General features: G+C 31.8%; 2 protein-coding genes across 7 annotated transcripts in view; one reads left to right on the top strand and one right to left on the bottom strand.

Annotated features, from left to right (window-relative positions):
- Window positions 1–1,197: 1,197 nt before the first annotated feature.
- On the bottom strand, window positions 1,198–15,787 carry LOC134707494 (ataxin-7-like protein 3). The gene is made up of 12 exons (XM_063567275.1): window positions 15,618–15,787; window positions 13,439–13,554; window positions 13,084–13,100; window positions 12,305–12,509; window positions 9,949–10,037; window positions 9,195–9,260; window positions 7,659–7,718; window positions 7,279–7,304; window positions 5,000–5,043; window positions 3,533–3,592; window positions 3,172–3,302; window positions 1,198–2,493 (listed from the first exon to the last, which is right to left on the bottom strand). Exons 1-12 carry the CDS (start codon window positions 15,654–15,656, stop codon window positions 2,354–2,356), a joined length of 993 nt encoding a protein of 330 aa, XP_063423345.1. The 5' UTR covers window positions 15,657–15,787; the 3' UTR covers window positions 1,198–2,353.
- A 1-nt stretch (window position 15,788) lies between these two features.
- LOC134707483 (cytoplasmic dynein 1 intermediate chain 2-like) overlaps window positions 15,789–17,477 on the top strand; it is a 35,056-nt gene continuing 33,367 nt past the window's right edge. For all 6 annotated transcript variants that reach the window (XM_063567251.1, XM_063567250.1, XM_063567249.1 and 3 more), the window contains exon 1: window positions 15,789–15,977. In XM_063567251.1, coding sequence (XP_063423321.1) covers window positions 15,879–15,977 — 99 coding nt within the window. In that variant the 5' untranslated portion in view covers window positions 15,789–15,878. The remainder of the gene's footprint in view (window positions 15,978–17,477) is intronic.

Below are 17,477 nucleotides of genomic sequence, written 5' to 3'. Positions count from 1 at the left end.
ATAAACTTAACATTTATATCATGGTTCTATGATAATGAGGGCATGGTCAGATGAACCAGGAAAGACAGACATATACATCTTAAAATCATTCAATACACCAACTATAGTTGATCTGTTGCTTGTAGTATCTGATAGGCTGACAGAATTAAGAAAATGTATCATGACCACTAAACTATGAAATTTGGTAAAAGTCAAATAGTGCATGTCAGACAGACTTGTACAACTTAACATTGATCACTGATCCATGAAATGAGGTCTAGGTCAGGTGATTCCTGTCTGACAGACAAGTGTAGGTTGCAAGGAACCCATAAACCAAATATAGTTATCCTATTACTCATAATAAGTGAGAAACTCACATTACGAAAAAAAACTCGTGTTTTGATCAAGAAGTCACTGAACCATGAAGATGAGGTCAAGGACATCAAACATATGACAGACGTAAATTTCATAACTGCATACAAGATATGAAGCATCAAGAACTTCTAACTTCATTAAGCATGATACTAATAGTTTATGCCGCTGCCGTCTCAGGCAAACCAAAAAACTGTAAATATATTAAGAACATCCAAGAGAAGGTTGTTCCCCTTAGGTTAGAACTGTTTTAGATCAATTATAGGTATCCATTCTGCCTTCAAATATGAGAAAACCAATATTGTATAGTCGGCTATAAAGGCCACAATATGATAATGCATTGTTAAAGGATGAAGAATGTTGATCAACAAATCACAATAATTTAATTTTGGATGTAACACGTCTTCTGATTGGCTGACGTTATTTTGTTATGAGCCCATAGAAATAATTTAGTCATGTGACCGTGACGTCATCAACGTTTTTTCATGGTTTTCTACGGTTTAAAATGGAATTTGGGATTTAATTATAAGAAATGACTGTAATATATTTTCTGGCTATTCGAAATAACAGAAAAAAATGTGGTGCACACTGTTAAATAACCCGCTACGCACGTTATTCAGTGTGCACCAAATTTTTTATGTTATTTCTTCATAGACAGAAAAAATATTACAGTCATTCCTTAAATAAACCAATAAGTTTTAAATAAAATGTTAACCAACATCTGCATGAGCTGCATGTTGTTGATCAACAAATCACAATAAACCAATTAGTTTTAAATGAAATGTTAACTTACATCTGCATGAGCTGCATGTTGTTGTGGCAATAAAGAAAACAACACAACTTACAATAATTTTATAATGTAATAAATCGAATGAGCATTACAACAAAGTAACATTAAATAACAAGACATTTTAACCATTAATATAAAACAAGAAATTGCACACTTTGTTGTGCTATGCCTACCCCACTCATAATATAAAGCAATGATTACAGGAAATAAGAGTCTGATAGATCAGAAAAGTGTTTTACAAATTATTCCTGGCATGCTACACATAAGAAATGTAGTCATTCTGTTAAGTAGTACAAAAGGAAAATATTAAGTTCTATCAACGTTTTGAATATTTTGGTTAAACAAGTGGAGGTCTGACAAATCCAAGATGCACACTTGTTTTACAGGTCTACTGACCTAAAAAGGAAGTCATTCTGTTCAATAGTAGTGGAGAATTGTGTGATGAAAATATGAAGTTAATAAAACATATTGAAAATTCATAGTATCAGCAACTTGCACTGTTAAGATGCTAACCAAATATATATATTTTTTTGATAAACAGACAGATGGTCAGACAAAATGATTGCAGTATAGCCCCCACTCCTAGAATAGGGTATCTTAGATCAAATTAACAATAATGTATTAGCATTTCATATGTTCAATTCCTCTCATTTATTGATATATAAAAAGGTAGTGATCATTAAAAAAGTTATAGAAAGTACTTTTAAAAATTGCTATTTTTATAGAAATCAACATGGTAGTCTCTGGGTTTCTCGTTGTAAAACAAAAAAACTGTAATTTGATTACACATTGTATACACTCCCTCATAAACAAGATTACAATTACACACAGAAAGACTTTGGAATAATACAACAAATTCTAAATTATAGTCACTGGGACTTTAAATGTTGTGTCTGTAATACAGTGAATCTATTAATATGTAAAAGCTGTATTGCTTTGAATAAAAGACTATTATCAACATATGGGGACACTAAGTACAAAATAAAGTAAGTTTCAGTTTCTTTTTAGGGGCATAAATTCAACATAACTTCATTTACTGAGTGGACATATTGGTATCCAAATGACAGCTGCTTATAATATTTTTTAAAACACCACACAAATGCAAAAGCTAGGTTGATAGTTTTTAAAAGAACTGTATCATAGAATAATTTATTTTTTCAAAGATTCACTGCATTAAAGACACAATTCAGCTGAACAAATAACTATTATAAATCATTCAAAGTCATATAAATTACTGTTAGCTAATAATTCATCATTATTATGTATAGATTCTATTGGTCGATTTGGTTTCTTCTTCTTCACTTTACTTTTTGAACTTGCCTTTTGAGCTGGACGTTTTTTAATGGCTAAACCTGAAGAAAATTTGATACAAATAGGTAAATATATGTTGGCATATAAATAAATACATTGTATAATAAATCTATGAAGTAATTGGTGTCAAAGGTACTTCTGTCATGATTAATCATTACATAGGCTTTCCTGTATAAAACAAATGCTTTCAGACGCAGTGCAATTTGAGCTATTTCATTCAGATAAAAACAATAATAAAACATTTTCTATTTTTTTTTAAACAGCAAACTAATTCCTCTATTTATTCACTTTATAATGTTTCAGCTGAAATTAAAAAGGTAGGTGCAAATCTCTTAAATGGCATTTTCATTGCAAATTTTAAAATTTGAAAAGGGCATTATGATTTAGCATACTGACATAAGAAAAGGCATAAAACTAAGTTAATGCATTCTCTAAGATGGGATTTTTTTTCTCATGATGTTTATTGAATGTTTACACTTAATCAGTTTCTTGCTGCATTGAAGACCTATTGATGACCTTCTGCTGTTGTCTGTGCTATAATCGGGTTGTTGTCTCTTTGACACATTCCCCATTTCTATTGTCAATTTTATGAATGTGCACTGATTGATATTTTGGTCTGGGAAATATGTTTTATTTCTTGGTTATAATTGGCTTTGAACTAGGTTTCAGTACCTGTGGATACTCTAAGATTAATACTTTGTGTCTTTAGTTTTACTTACTTGTAGAAGATACAATAGAACCAGCAGGAGAAGATGACGTTGAGTTTTCTTCCCATAATGCATCTCTGACAGATTCACTATCTGGGTCATCTAATGTATCAATATCTATATGTACATCATCATCCCCTGATCTAAAATATTTTAAAGTTAAAAATGAAGATGTGATCAACAGGATTATATGTCACAAATGAACAAAAAAAAGAATACACTCTGTCATAGATATTGTATATTCATTTTTTTTATGGAAAAATAAAAAATGCTGTGTTTGTCTTTTATCATTTTACATCTTTCTTGAGAAGTCTGATTATGATTTGTCCTTACTTGTGAACCATATACTGAATGAATCCTGAATGTTACTTACATTAGAAATTGTCTAACTTGTATTCTTTGTTCATCAGAATGTTGAGGGCATCTATGTGATCTGTCAAAACAAAACATTTCTTTTTAGTCATGATCAAATCTGAAAAGGACTATGAGTAATTAAAAGATTTCTTGGTTCAAAAACATAAATAAGTATTTGCTAATAAAAGAATGAAATTTTCTTAACTGCAGTTTTTCCTGGAGTAACAATCTTCTAAATATTTAAAAAATTTACCAGTTTTTCTAATGGAATTCATTGATCAATAAAATGAAAACATAATTGTAAGAGATTGAAAAAGTTTACCATTTCAAGGGTTAAATAATAAAGCAACCCTAATCATTATCTCCTTCTTTGGAAAACATAAGATATTTTCTATAGATCATTTGAATGCCAAACAGTTTGTTATGTGTTACATATATGTTTTTCATTTATTTTTGTGCCCCACCTACAATAGTAGAGGGGCATTATGTTTCCTGGTCTGTTTGTCAATCTGTCCCACTTCGGGTTAAAGTTTTTGGTCAAGGTAGTTTTTATATTAAGTTGAAGTCCAATTAACTTGAAACTTAGTACACATGTTCTCTATGATATGATCTTTCTAATTTTAATGCCAAATTTGAGTTATTACCCTGATTTCACAGTCCACTGAACATAAGTGGGGCATCCCTGTCCTGGAGACACATTCTTGTTTGTACATAAATTAGGCCGTTACTTTTCTCATTTGAATTGTTTAACATTGTCATTTCCAGGACTTTTATAGCAGACTATGTGGTATGGGCTTTGCTCATTGTTGAAGGCCAAACTGTGACCAATAGTTGTTAATTTCTGTGTAATTTGATCTCTTGTGGAGAGTTGTCGTATTGGCAATCATGCCACATCTTTTTTTTATATGGCTGCGCATTTGGATGAAATTAATCTTCATTGGCCATCTACACAACCAACTAAAACAAGTGAAACTGCGAGCTACTGCTCACTGATGATACCCCCGCTGCAAGTGGATAATATTAATAGTGTTAAAATATGCAAGTGTTCGATAAACAGGAAGTTGTCGAGTGATGAATCTGAAAACGCATCACACGGTATAGCTGACTTATATAAATCCTGAAACCAAATTTCAGAAATCCTTGTATTGTAGTTCCTGAGAAAAATGTGACCAAAATTTTCAACTTGGCTATCATGTGTAAAATCATACAAGTGTTCGGTAAACAGGAAGTTGTCAAGTGATCAATCTGAAAACGCATCACACGGTATAGCTGACTTAAATAAACCCTGAAATTAAATTTCAAAAATCCTTGTACTGTAGTTCCTGAGAAAGCACAGACAGAGGTAAAACAATATACCCCCACTTTTTTAAAGCGGAGGTATGACAAAATAATAAAGCAATGAGTCCCATAAAGATGACTGAAACTACCAATATTGTGATTTTACCACCCTTCTGACTTATAGTTGTATGACTATTAATGATCCTACCTTGTACACATTTTCTTTGTATGTTCTGATATCACACCACAAGTCTGTAAACATAAACACATATACTTATCATCTATATAAAGGATTGAAATATAGAGTTATTTCGCGAATTATCTGATTAAGAGGTTTCTTTAGTAATTGCAAAGCAAAACTAGTGAATGTATGTCCATTCTTTAGAATGTACTTAGGTGAGGTTTTGGAATAAATGTCAAATGTTTGGACTCCTCAGTGTTTTTCCTACAACACAAGGTAAAATATTTTGCCCCATAACACCTATTTGTCTTTTAACATAAGACTAAATAGCTCATAAAAGGTCATTTAACAAAATTTAAGCAGATTCTTGATTTTCTTTCTTTAGATTTGAGACCCAAATAATGCCAATGCAAATATAAGGTAAAAGTCAGAGTCAGCCTTTTCCCTCCATATTTTGTAAATCCAATATTTTGATTTTAACTAGTGCTTTTCCAGCTCAAAGTATCAATTTTGAATTCTTGATTAATTTAATTTCATCTTAGACAGGGGTCAAAATTGGCGCTGGTCTGGTGGTATGAGACCAGTAGAATTTGTGTTGGACCAGTAGATTTTGTCAGCTGGTGGTCAGACGGACCGGTAGACATTTTTTGTTAAAATCACTGACTGCATCTCTATCTCTATTATTTACAACAACAAAAACTGAGAAATTATTTTAGGGTACTGGGGGTACTATTTTAAAAGTATTTATTAAGATCTCATGTGAGTGCACTTCACAACAACACAAAATGTGGATATTTTTGGATGAAGTTAAAACGCCAGGCAAAACAAATTAATTAATTAAGCGACATTTAAAAGGAAGATTTTTCAAACTGACAAAAAGGAAACGTAAATATAAAATATCCTGGTAAAAAGATCTCCCATGGTTAAATTGTAAAGTTGATCGTAATGTAATACATTGTAAAACATGACAACAATTTGCAGTGACAGACCTAGATCACTGTGCTTAAACGGCCGTGGGTAACTTAAGTTACCCACAGCCCAAGATGGAGACGCCTGGCTTCGGTTAGGAAGTTTGCTCCTATATAATTACAATACCATGAATGCAAAAGAAATGTTCAGTAATTAAAAAGTTACATAAATCTTTTAGGAAAACTCTGCAATGTAAAACGTGGTTTGTTACTACAAAATAAACGATTACAGCACGATTTGCCAAAACACTTATGATGTCCGTAACTTCAAAACAACTTGTCCGTAACTTTTTTCCTTATACCAATAGGGATGTTAAAAAATCCTATCAATATTTACATAGATCATGAAAAACGTTGCAAAAAGTAGATTTCGTATCAACTATCATGTCAATGAGTTTAGAGTCCGCCATCTTGGGCTGTGGGTAACTTAAGTTACCCACGGCCGTTAAAGCACAGTGTAGATGAGAAATGGTTTTTTTTGTAACGGGATTTTCAAATGTTAAGTAAGATTTTGTACTTGCTCATGAACAAACAGAACAGCATAACAATCTACTGGAATAAAGAAGAGGGAAGCAGCTAAGGAAAATAAAACTAAACATCTGTAATATTGTTTAGTGGTTATCATATGAATGTCATTTTTGCAGGACCATTAAATTTTGAGCCAGACCAGTTGATTTCAAGTTCACTGGTCCGGCTGATCATTATACTATAAAGCTTAAATTCGACTCCTGATCTTAGATCACTTAAGTACATCCTTAAAAGGGTTATTTTGAAGAATATTTTAATAGAATGCAAACCTTTTTAACTACAATATTATGAATAAGTTAACTAGTTAACATTTATCTTGTAATAGGCATGTCTAATTGGGAGATAATTGTTTTGTATTACAGGATGTGCCAGCATGTATCATACATTTCATGAATACAAAATGAAACATTCTGAGCAATGATTACAAAATGATACAATCAGCTCCTTGGAAAGACAATGATTTGCTAATTGAAACGCCAAAACTAATTTTGGATATGACAAAGTGAAGAATATAGACCTGAAAACTGTTTAACAATCACGTTTAAAGCAGCTAGCAATTTTATGAATGAAATGCCGAAATCTTTCTAATAATTCCATTTTAGTTTAAAAAAAACATTTACTCAAAGTAAACTAAATTGGACAGAAGTAAATCATACATCTGAGGTCTGCTTTGAATAACAGTTCAAAAGAAAGCATTATAATATTGCTTAAATTATAAAATAGTACACAATCATGATGCTTTAAATACAAAATAGTTTTAAAAACTAATATTTACTGAAACAATACTTTCAAACATGATAGAGAACTTACATGTGTCAGGAGATTCTTTCTTTCATCTGAAAATAGAACCAAAATATCAATCATAAAATGTTCACGACATCACATTCATCTATAGAGCAAGTTGTTACTTATAAATTGTTAAGATTCATCTATATTCATTTTCATTATTTTGCTGAGTACGTCTTTTTGTAACATACATATTTAAAACACTTAACATTCTGATTTCTAAATATTTTTTTTGTAAATTTTACTTGTGTTGCCTTCTCATTGGTGTATATTCTCCATCTGCTTTTATTCAGAAAAAAAATATAAATTTATTTCAATTCTTTGTTATCTATTAACTGATCTATTTGAAGTACTATCTTTTATAAACCAAACTCGTAGTACAAACTCGTAGTACATGTACAAACCTATTGTCATCATTTCATAATTAGGTTCAGGAGTTACTGATCTTTCAAGAAAACTGTCTCCTGCAAAATTGCAAACAATAAATACAGAGGTGCAAAAAAATTCTAATCATAAATTAACTGATTGACAACTGCAAATATTACACATATATTCAGGAGGATAACATGTATATATAAACTAGACTGCTATCTGACTTGCATTTGAGGAAAAATAGAGAATACAAATTTTACAGAATTTGATTTGTTTCTTTTATTGAAACCATCTTTACTTCTTCCATTTAAGGAACATAAGTGTCTATATATAAGTTTGTGGTATAACATCTTTGCTGCAAGTTTATTGTTTTTCTGTTTAGTATAAAATTCATATTAAGATCCATTTGGTTACATCTTGTGATCAATTTATTTGGCAATCGCCAATGGCAGTCAGTAGGGTTTAAGAACATCAGTTGTTCGACCTGTTAGTCAAATGTGTTTTGTTAAAATATACTTTTTCACTTTTTTGGTCTTTTGGAAAATGTATTTTGTGCTGTATTTAGACACCTCTACAACGAAATTTGTTTTACATGCACACGTATAAAAATTGCGGTTTTTATCCATCGCAATCATAGGTTTGATATGTAGTTTACAATTTAGACTTGTATATATAAATATATACATATTTGCATATTTTCAATGAGAAACTGTAAAATTTCAAAGACTTAACAGAGTGGGCATGTCAATTTTCAATACCTTACCATAAGTTTTTCTAAAATCACAGAAATGGACATAGATAAAGTCCAAAAATGTAAGATAAAAGTTGAAAAACTGCTTGCAAGTTTTTCATATCCATTTCCTCTTGTAGTCTGTCAGATATTCAAATCTTATTCTAGATTATCAAAGTTACCAAGATTTTCATGTGATGCAACATTATAAAATGTTATCTGATAGAAATGTTCGCAACAAGCTGCAAATATCAATTGATAATCAGGGTGGGAATTTTTTAATGTGATATGATTAATTATTGACAAACATGCTGAACATGATTATACAAAGTGCAAGATCACAAGATAACAAGACAACAATCTGAAGGAAGCTGTGTCACATAACCTCCCATACAATTTAACTTGGGAGTCCATGTGTCTTATTTTCTTTTTAAATACTACTACCATATGTTTACAGCAGTAAATATCATGTTTAGGTGTATAGTTTAAATAAGTAAGGGATTTGACTCAGGACCTTCTGTTCTTTTGGCTAGCATAGTGCCATTTAACAATAAAGGTGGTTTCTTCATATATAAGTCGAGGGTTTCTAAATTTTGTTAAGGTTACTGGTGTGCATTTACTGTGGATTCATTATTATTCGTTGGGTACCAATTTTTATACAATTGGGTACAGGTAAACCACTAATTCAAAAGTTCAACGAATATCACGTTTTCAATATGCTTTGTAAACAGAAATTGGCAAAACCATGAAATCAAATATTCACGAATATGCAAGTTTTCAGCAATCCACGAAAATTGACACCTAACGAAAATAAATGAACCCACAGTATTATAAATACCATTTCTAATCTTGTTTTTGTTTCTTCTTGGTGAATTTGTCATCTTGTCTTTCTTTAATTTTTTCACTGGAAAAATGATTAAGAATATATCTATTTCATCAGCTATATCATATCACTATTTTCCTCAAATTATGTCTTCATACACTGTAGACGTCTTTTTGAATTGTGAAAAATTGATAAAAATATTGTGATATTGAATTTAACTTGCAACAAATTTGTGAAACTGACTATGTTTTATGAACATTATAACTGATGAATACGAAAAAGGGTGAAAAAAATGGAAGAGAAAGAAAGAATTCAAAAGGGCAAAACTCAAGTGGTGAGAAACCTAGTAAAACAAAACAGAAAACTACTCACACTGTTGATAAAGGTAACAAAAATGTAAACAATGAGACCTGTAATAACCCTTTCCTCCATTGAATTTTTTTTTTTGCATACTTGATTCGCATAGGATTTTTTTAATAAAATGCTGAACATATGCTTTAAAGTATCAAGGCATTGCGTAAAATAACTATTTCATCAAATAAATTTAAGTCGGACATTCCTATGATATTCCTCTTCATATTGGATACAAATTTTATTTAGTCAACTGCAGACACTTTGTAGTCAAAGTGTTTCAACTGAGTTACTATACAGGCGTCAAAAGGCGTCATTATGGAGTAAGGGGGGTGGCGTCAAAAGGCGTCATTATGGAGGAAAGGGTTAAAGGAGTAGCGAAAAATAACAATGTTAAAACAGCATTTCTATAACTTACATTTTTTATCAACATGATAGCTCCAGTCTACATCATTATCATCATCAGGACTTTCATCGCTGTCACGTTTACCTTGAGCACTCGATGGTCTGAAATACAAATATACCATACACATAAAATCTGTGTTCAAATTCAACCTCTAACTTTTACTGGTATAAAGTGTCAAGAGAAAATAAAAAATATACTGTGACATGTGGGCTGGTATACACATTTTCATCAATAGAACAGCAATCCAATCAGATAAAAATCAAGAATGTGTCCATAGTACACGGATGCCCCACTCGCACTATCATTTTACATGTTCACTGGACCGTGAAATTGGGGTCAATACTTTAATTCGGCATTAAAATTAGAAAGATCATATCATAAATAACATGTGTACTAAGTTTCAAGTTGATTGGACTTCAACTTCATCAAAAACTACCTTGAACAAAAACTTTAACCTGAGCTTCACACTATCTTTTTCTTTGTTCAGTGGACCATGAAATTAGGGTCAATACTTTAATTTGACATTAAAATTAGAAAGATCATATCATAGGGAACATGTGTACTAAGTTTCAAATTGATTGGACTTTAAGTTCATCAAAAACTACCTTGACCAAAAACTTTAACCTGAGCTTCACACTATCTTTTTCTTTGTTCAGTGGACCATGAATTTGGGGTCAATACTTTAATTTGACATTACAGAGCTCCAGATAAGAATTCATAAATTGGGGTTTTTACCCACCATTTTCTTATATAATTGGGTGATAAAGTTTTTTAATTGCATTATCATTTCCAATTCACCCCTCAGGTTAATATCAAATTGGGTTTTTCACCACCAAGCTCCTTAATGTATTGGGTTTTTTCTTCGACACAATATTGAATATTTAGGCAATATCAACCCCAATTTTTTTCCATCTTAAATTTATATTGTTTCTGTCTTTCTTTAGCTCTTTTATTTGGTTTAGGGTTATGGTTAGGGTTATTTGCTAGCTGTTTTATTTGGTTTATTCACCGAGTAGCAATTGTAGGTTTAATTTGTGTCCCGTTTCAAACCTTTTGCCAGTTTGGTATTTTCTCACAAAAAAGGATATGTGTATTCACAGGCACTCGTCTTATACCTTTATATAATAAATCCTGAGACCAGTGCCTGATCAGTGGCTGTGTGCATGGTGTGTGTATTCATTAATTAACCGTAAAATGAATAAAAAATAGTATATAAACTCTAATTATACTTGAATGATTTTCTTTTATTCAATTTACATAAATTTGGGTTTAGTTGTCATTTATTAGAACTTTTGATTTCTGATGCTTTATAATTTCATAATTGATTGGGCCTTTCACTTTTTCCAACTGAATTTGTTTTTGATGAAACCCCATTTTTATTAGCAATGTGTTCGTTATGGCACGCACACACGCCCGTGCGTTCGATGGACACTTCCTAAAGACACTGGCTGAGTCTTGTTATCATTATAACTTTCCCTCAGTTTTCCAAAATAAGCCGAAAACATGCTTCTATTCAATATTTTAACCGGACATTCACTTTCGTTTTAATTCGATGTATGTTATGAAAAATCCCGAGCAATGCGAAAAAAACATGACTACATGACACACGCTAATTGGACAAACACCGAGAAAATCGAAATATTTACAAAAACACGTGTACCTATTGAGCAACGGAAAACTCAAACAGGGACCCATTTCTGCTACTTGATGCAGGGATCTATTTTTAGAACAACACGAAATTTCCAATTATAAATATTATAAAAATAGTTTACGCGACGACTGTAAACAGATAAGGGTAAATAACACAAACGGTAGCCAATTAAAGGGTTGAGAACTCATGGTTTTGGCATATAATTGGGTTTTCCGTTGAATTAATTGGGTTGTTGAACCCTTCAATGGACAATTGCATTGGGTTTTCTATTATTTGTATTGCATGATCACGCAAATACGCAGCTTAGCTTGATTGGACTTCAAGTTCATCAAAAACTACCTCGACCAAAAACTTTAACCTGAAGTGGGACGAACGAAGGGAAAACATAATGTCCCTCTACTATCGTAGGTGGGGCATAAAAAGTAGCTTAGAGGTTAACAGAGGTAGTATTCAACAATAGAAAGGTGTCTATTTTATATGTCAACCTCTGAGTTGCCTCTGGTATAACATAGTTAAATTCATACTTCAAGTTAAATTACAAGATTATGATTGGTTAATAACAGGTAGAAATTCTTCTTTTCTTTTTTTTGTTTCATAAGTAAGTTTTTTTATATATGATATCGAGAGTTATATGTAAACAGAACACATGTGTAATGAAGTTACATTCAGAGTATTTTGGCAACATGTTACAATGATTGTATTACTATTATCAATTACCTGTCATTTGATTCTCTGGCAAGTTGTGCAGCCTGTCGTCTGCTGGCAATCCTAGAACTGTTTCTGCCCATGCCCATACACTTTTCAAGATGGGGAGCAAATCTAGATGCAGCCATGTTTCTGTGACAACTTGGACAGATGCATTCAAACTGTTTCTTTGTAGGCAGTTGTCCAAATACATCAACACCAAATCTGTCGACAATTTCTATTAAAGGGACAAAACATTTATTTGGCACAAAAAATTAATTACATTGACTGGAAAATGAAGAATATATTAAATATGTGTGCAACATATGACATCAAATCTTTTTTTCCTTCATAAAGTGGAAAATCTTAAAACATATTAACAGGGTCTTTGTTAGTACATCCTCACACTCCCTGAAAGAAAATCTTTACAAAACTAATGGAAGAAAACACATATAACTTGTTAATAGTTACTCCTTCAAATTTGATATTGTAAAAATCATATGCATGCATGGCTAACCCTCCTAAATTGGGTTTATTTTCATCATACATTTCTTATCAATTTTTCAAAATTATTCCAAAAATAAATTATTCCTTGTTTCAATATTTTGGTGGGATTGTGTTGAATATCAGTAATTTTTCTGTGTATTGATATTTGAAACAATATTTGCTGTCTGGTTGTTGTTGGTTTTTTTTTTGGACAATGGTGTGTCTGTTTTCTTTTGGACAATGGTGTGTCTAATTTCTTTAACTTATTTCTTTTGTTTTTTCCTTTTTTTCATCTTCCATTTCTAGTACTTATAAGAAAGGCTTACCAAAGTCTTTTTGTGATCTGGAAAACAAAATCAGTTCAGTTTTTAATTTCAGACAGTTAAAAAAGTGTACGCTAAGTAAAAGACTAAATTACCTTTGTATTTTATCTATATGGCCATTTGAAAACCTATTAAATAATGGAAAGTGAAACTATATATGATTTACCATGTTTCATTGTTATATATTGTATTTATGCAACATTGAAAAAACAATTTATCAGTTTTGATATATTATACATAAATGGAATAATGCTAATTTGAACTTCTGAAAAATAATGAAATTAAACTATCTTGCACTTTTTTATTTAATAATTCTATCTATACTACTCTGTATGTGGTTGTATTATATCTTACTTACTTTGGGTCTGTATCAGCTAAGAATAAAGTTCCCTTTTTATATGCTCTGTGGACTTCAAAACATAATCCTAATGTAACTTCATCTATAACTTCATTCATAACCTCTTTCAGTAGTTCCTAAAATGGAGTATAAAAATAATAATACATATACATGTGTGACGTGTCTATAGAACACCAAGCACTATCATTATTTTGTTGTTCAGTAAACAATTTGAACATGGTGAAGCTATGAGGATAGATTATTTGGGATATAATTTATGAGTTTGCAGTCATCATAGTGCACCTGAATATTAAGTTTAAAGAAGTTGTTACAAAAACTGTATGGTTATCTACAAATTTTAAAATTATACAAATGTATAAACCTGTTTGTAATTTTATTATGTGGATCATCAGTATTTGTCGTTTCTCGTTTTTTATATAGATTAGTTCGTTGGTTTTTCTGTTTGAATGGTTTTAAATTCATCATTTTGGGGTCCTATATAGCTTGTTGTTTGGTATGAGCCAATGCTCTGTGTTGAAAGCTGTACTGTGACCTATAATGGTTTACTTTTACAAACTGTTACTTGGATGGAGATTTGTCTCATTGGCACTCATACCACATCTTCTTATATCTACATGTACAAATATTGAAATACAGTAAAAAAAATCTATAGACATGTTTTTTTGGCAGAAACTCACATTTCTCTATAAACAGTGATTTTTCTTAAAAATACAAATTATAAAAATATTTCATCACCATAAGATGAACTGCAGTCTTTTGGAATGGAAAATAATTCAGACAAGAAATAAGTTAAAAAGAAAATTTAGAACAAAAATTTTTAAATGCTTTTATATTCTGTAGTATATTTTTGTAGATCTATATGACCTGTATGATATTAATTTTATATGTGCTTATTACAAAATATTTATTAGATTGTAGCTTTGCTGACTTTAATACATGTATGTTTTATTTCTGCTATTATTGCTTTGCTTGGCATTGCATGTTTTGTTAAGCTTTTATATCTGTGTTCTTGCATGTTTGTCTGATTTTAATTGACATGTTTTTACTTTTAGAATGTCAGTTATAAGAGCTCTAAAGAGCTTATGTTTAACTGTATAGTATGCTTTTTAATAACTTTATATAAATTTTATTTGTATGCTTTGATTTAATATTTGTAGTGAAATTTTCAAATGGTTAAACACTTGCATGACTTGGCTGCACATGTATGTAACAGTATGTCTACAAAATGAAATTAGAATAATGGATGGCAGCTTAACCTCCAGTGGCAATTTGAATGCTTATATTTAGTATGAGAACATGGTTTTAATTTTGATATGAATTTGAACCCTTCTTTGTTCACATCGAGGTTCACAATCAGGGCTCACACTACTTCAGAATTATAGGGAGAAGTGACTTGTGACAATGTGTCAAATTTTTTGTGTGCTTTTCACAAGGTAACAGTTTGCAGGAAGACATTTTGAACCCATGACCTCCAGCCCTGAATGCATGCATGCTACCAGGTGACTACTGAGGTGAGCCTGCTATAAGAAGACCACCTTTGCAGGCACACTTCCAAGAGAACCCAGTAGTGGTACCCAATGCAAGAAACATGATGAATTTAATTATCAGACTATATACAAGAACCGTTACAGAACATTACACAGCTGTTACACTGTTATGCCACTTAGTTTTTTGTTAAGAATGATTAACATTCATTCTAATGCAACAACGTTTGTAATGTAAATTTTGATTGGATAACGTCACTAATTTTCATGGCATCAATTGATAATTGCATGATGCTATGGAATGTACGTGCAAGCGCAGAAGATATATGACAGATTTTAAATACATGTTTTAACGTTATTTTTTTGTCAGTTTCATCAGAATAGAGATAACGAAATTGTATTCTTAGCTCTGACGGCATCAATCGCTGATTTGATGGTCACAAATATCTGTTTACTGTCTCCGCTAACGCGTCACCAGTAAACTTAATTTGCGACCATCAAATCACCAATTGATGCTGTCTGAGCTTAACATAGACTACATTTATCTCCTAAAAGACAGAGGTATGAAACTCTTTGCTTATATGTTTAGTCTTTGGCATAGTGCAGACACTGAGCATTATGTTATAATTTTGTACATATTGGTGGAAAGGGCGACACTACCCTTAATTGAGAGGGTAATATTAAGAATGCATTACTGGGTTTACATCCTGGAAAGACGATTTCTCTTCTCCCATAATTAAGGAGCTAAGGACAACTAAATTTTGACACAGACAGCAATATTCCAAGAGCTCAACTGCAGTTACTGCTCATCAGACGTTCTGGGTTTATTATTTACGTGTCCGTTCCGGTTTCAACAAATATTTATTTTATTTGTGATTTCACTTCCGGTTTGTCTGCAAAAATTATCATAATTCGATCCTCTGATTGTGCTACATTGGAGTGTCTAATCTGTCAATATGTCTGACAGAAAGGCAGAATTAGAAAGAAAGAAGCAGCGTCTGGAACAGATGCGAAAAGAGAGACAAGAAAAGGAACGTGCACGAAGTACAAGACAGGTGTGAACAAATATTGTCATTGATTTTTTTTTACAATTTACAAGTATGAGTCATGGATCATGATATCTTTTATCGTTTTAATTTTGTATCAAGTTATTCATCAACATTAATGATGTCAAACTGTTTAGCTATCAACAAATTATCTAATCAAGCTTGCTCCTACAATACATCTGGCACTGCCAAATCGCCCTACACCAAATAGTGATCTAAACATCAGCAAGAAACTTAACGCCACCTTGGGCTTTCTTCGTAGGAACTTGAGGAACGTACCAGAGGCATGTTGGAAAGAAGCATATATATCCCTAGTAAGATCAACAATGGAATATGGCGCAACAATCTGGAACCCATATATGAAAGGGGATATTGACAAACTAGAATGTACATGTATCCAAACCAGAGGCTTACGATTCATCAAGAAAAACTACAGGAGTCGAGAAACAGGGTCCATAACTAATATAAGACACTAGAGGAAAGAAGACACAGCCTCTGTCTTATCCTGATTTACAAGGTGGTTGAGGGTCTGGTGCCGGCTCTACCAGCCAGCAATTTTGTCATACCAGCAAGACCTTAACGAACAATAAAAGCCAAAACTTATTCAAACTGTGAAACTGACAATATCATCGGACGTCAAGTTATCAATAACACCAGAGGACTTAAAGTACCAAATAGCAACAAACCACAGTACAAACATTCATTTATTGTGGAAACAACTATTCAATGGAACCAACTACCAGATAAAGTTGTGCATGCAGGTTCTGTAGAGGCATTTAAGACCGCTCTACAAGAACACTGCCCATAACAACGGTGCTCTTCTCCACCGTGTATAAAAGTCTAAACAGGATTCTACACGTACCAAACTTATGAATTGGGGTTCAATCCTGTCAAATTTAGTCCTTCCAACTTGCACCTCTTATAAAAAGTTATATAATCCTTATGAATAAAGGTCTGCCATTGAACTGGTCCCTCTTATTTGAATCTTATTTGAAAAAGTAAAATCTGGACGAAAATATTAAAATCCTGATGGATAACCAACGGGAAAAAAATTAAATAAAAAACAAAAATGCATTTCTAAGATTTACTTCAGAATTCATTTAATTGTGTGGACAGCTGGTAGGCCAGGCCTAACATGCCTGAATTCAGTATGGTTTAAAAAAAAATCCATTAATAGTGGGGTGAGTTGGTAGTCATTCTTTTAATTAAATAAAATCCTTTTCATTAGAAGGCAAATTTATGCAGTGCCAGTTGACAGACATGGCAGAGCTTTAGTTATCACGGTTTTACACTTGTTCTTAAGTAGCATGGATTGGAAGTCGTAAATAAAGTGCTGTAAGAGTTTAATATAATTCTTTTGTTTTTCATTATTGGACTAGTTTACATACCAATTTATAAATTTAGATTTTACTCTTTTTAATAAATGGGACTAGTTGGTAGGACCAAATTCATCAGAATTTTACTATTTTTATACGACCGCAAATTTTGAAAAATTTTTCGTCGTATATT

Source organism: Mytilus trossulus, chromosome 2 (assembly GCF_036588685.1).
Source record: "Mytilus trossulus isolate FHL-02 chromosome 2, PNRI_Mtr1.1.1.hap1, whole genome shotgun sequence".
Classification (NCBI taxonomy): Eukaryota; Metazoa; Mollusca; class Bivalvia; order Mytilida; family Mytilidae; genus Mytilus; species Mytilus trossulus.
Note: the sequence above shows the minus strand (reverse complement) of the source record. Positions and strands in the feature narration are given on the sequence as shown.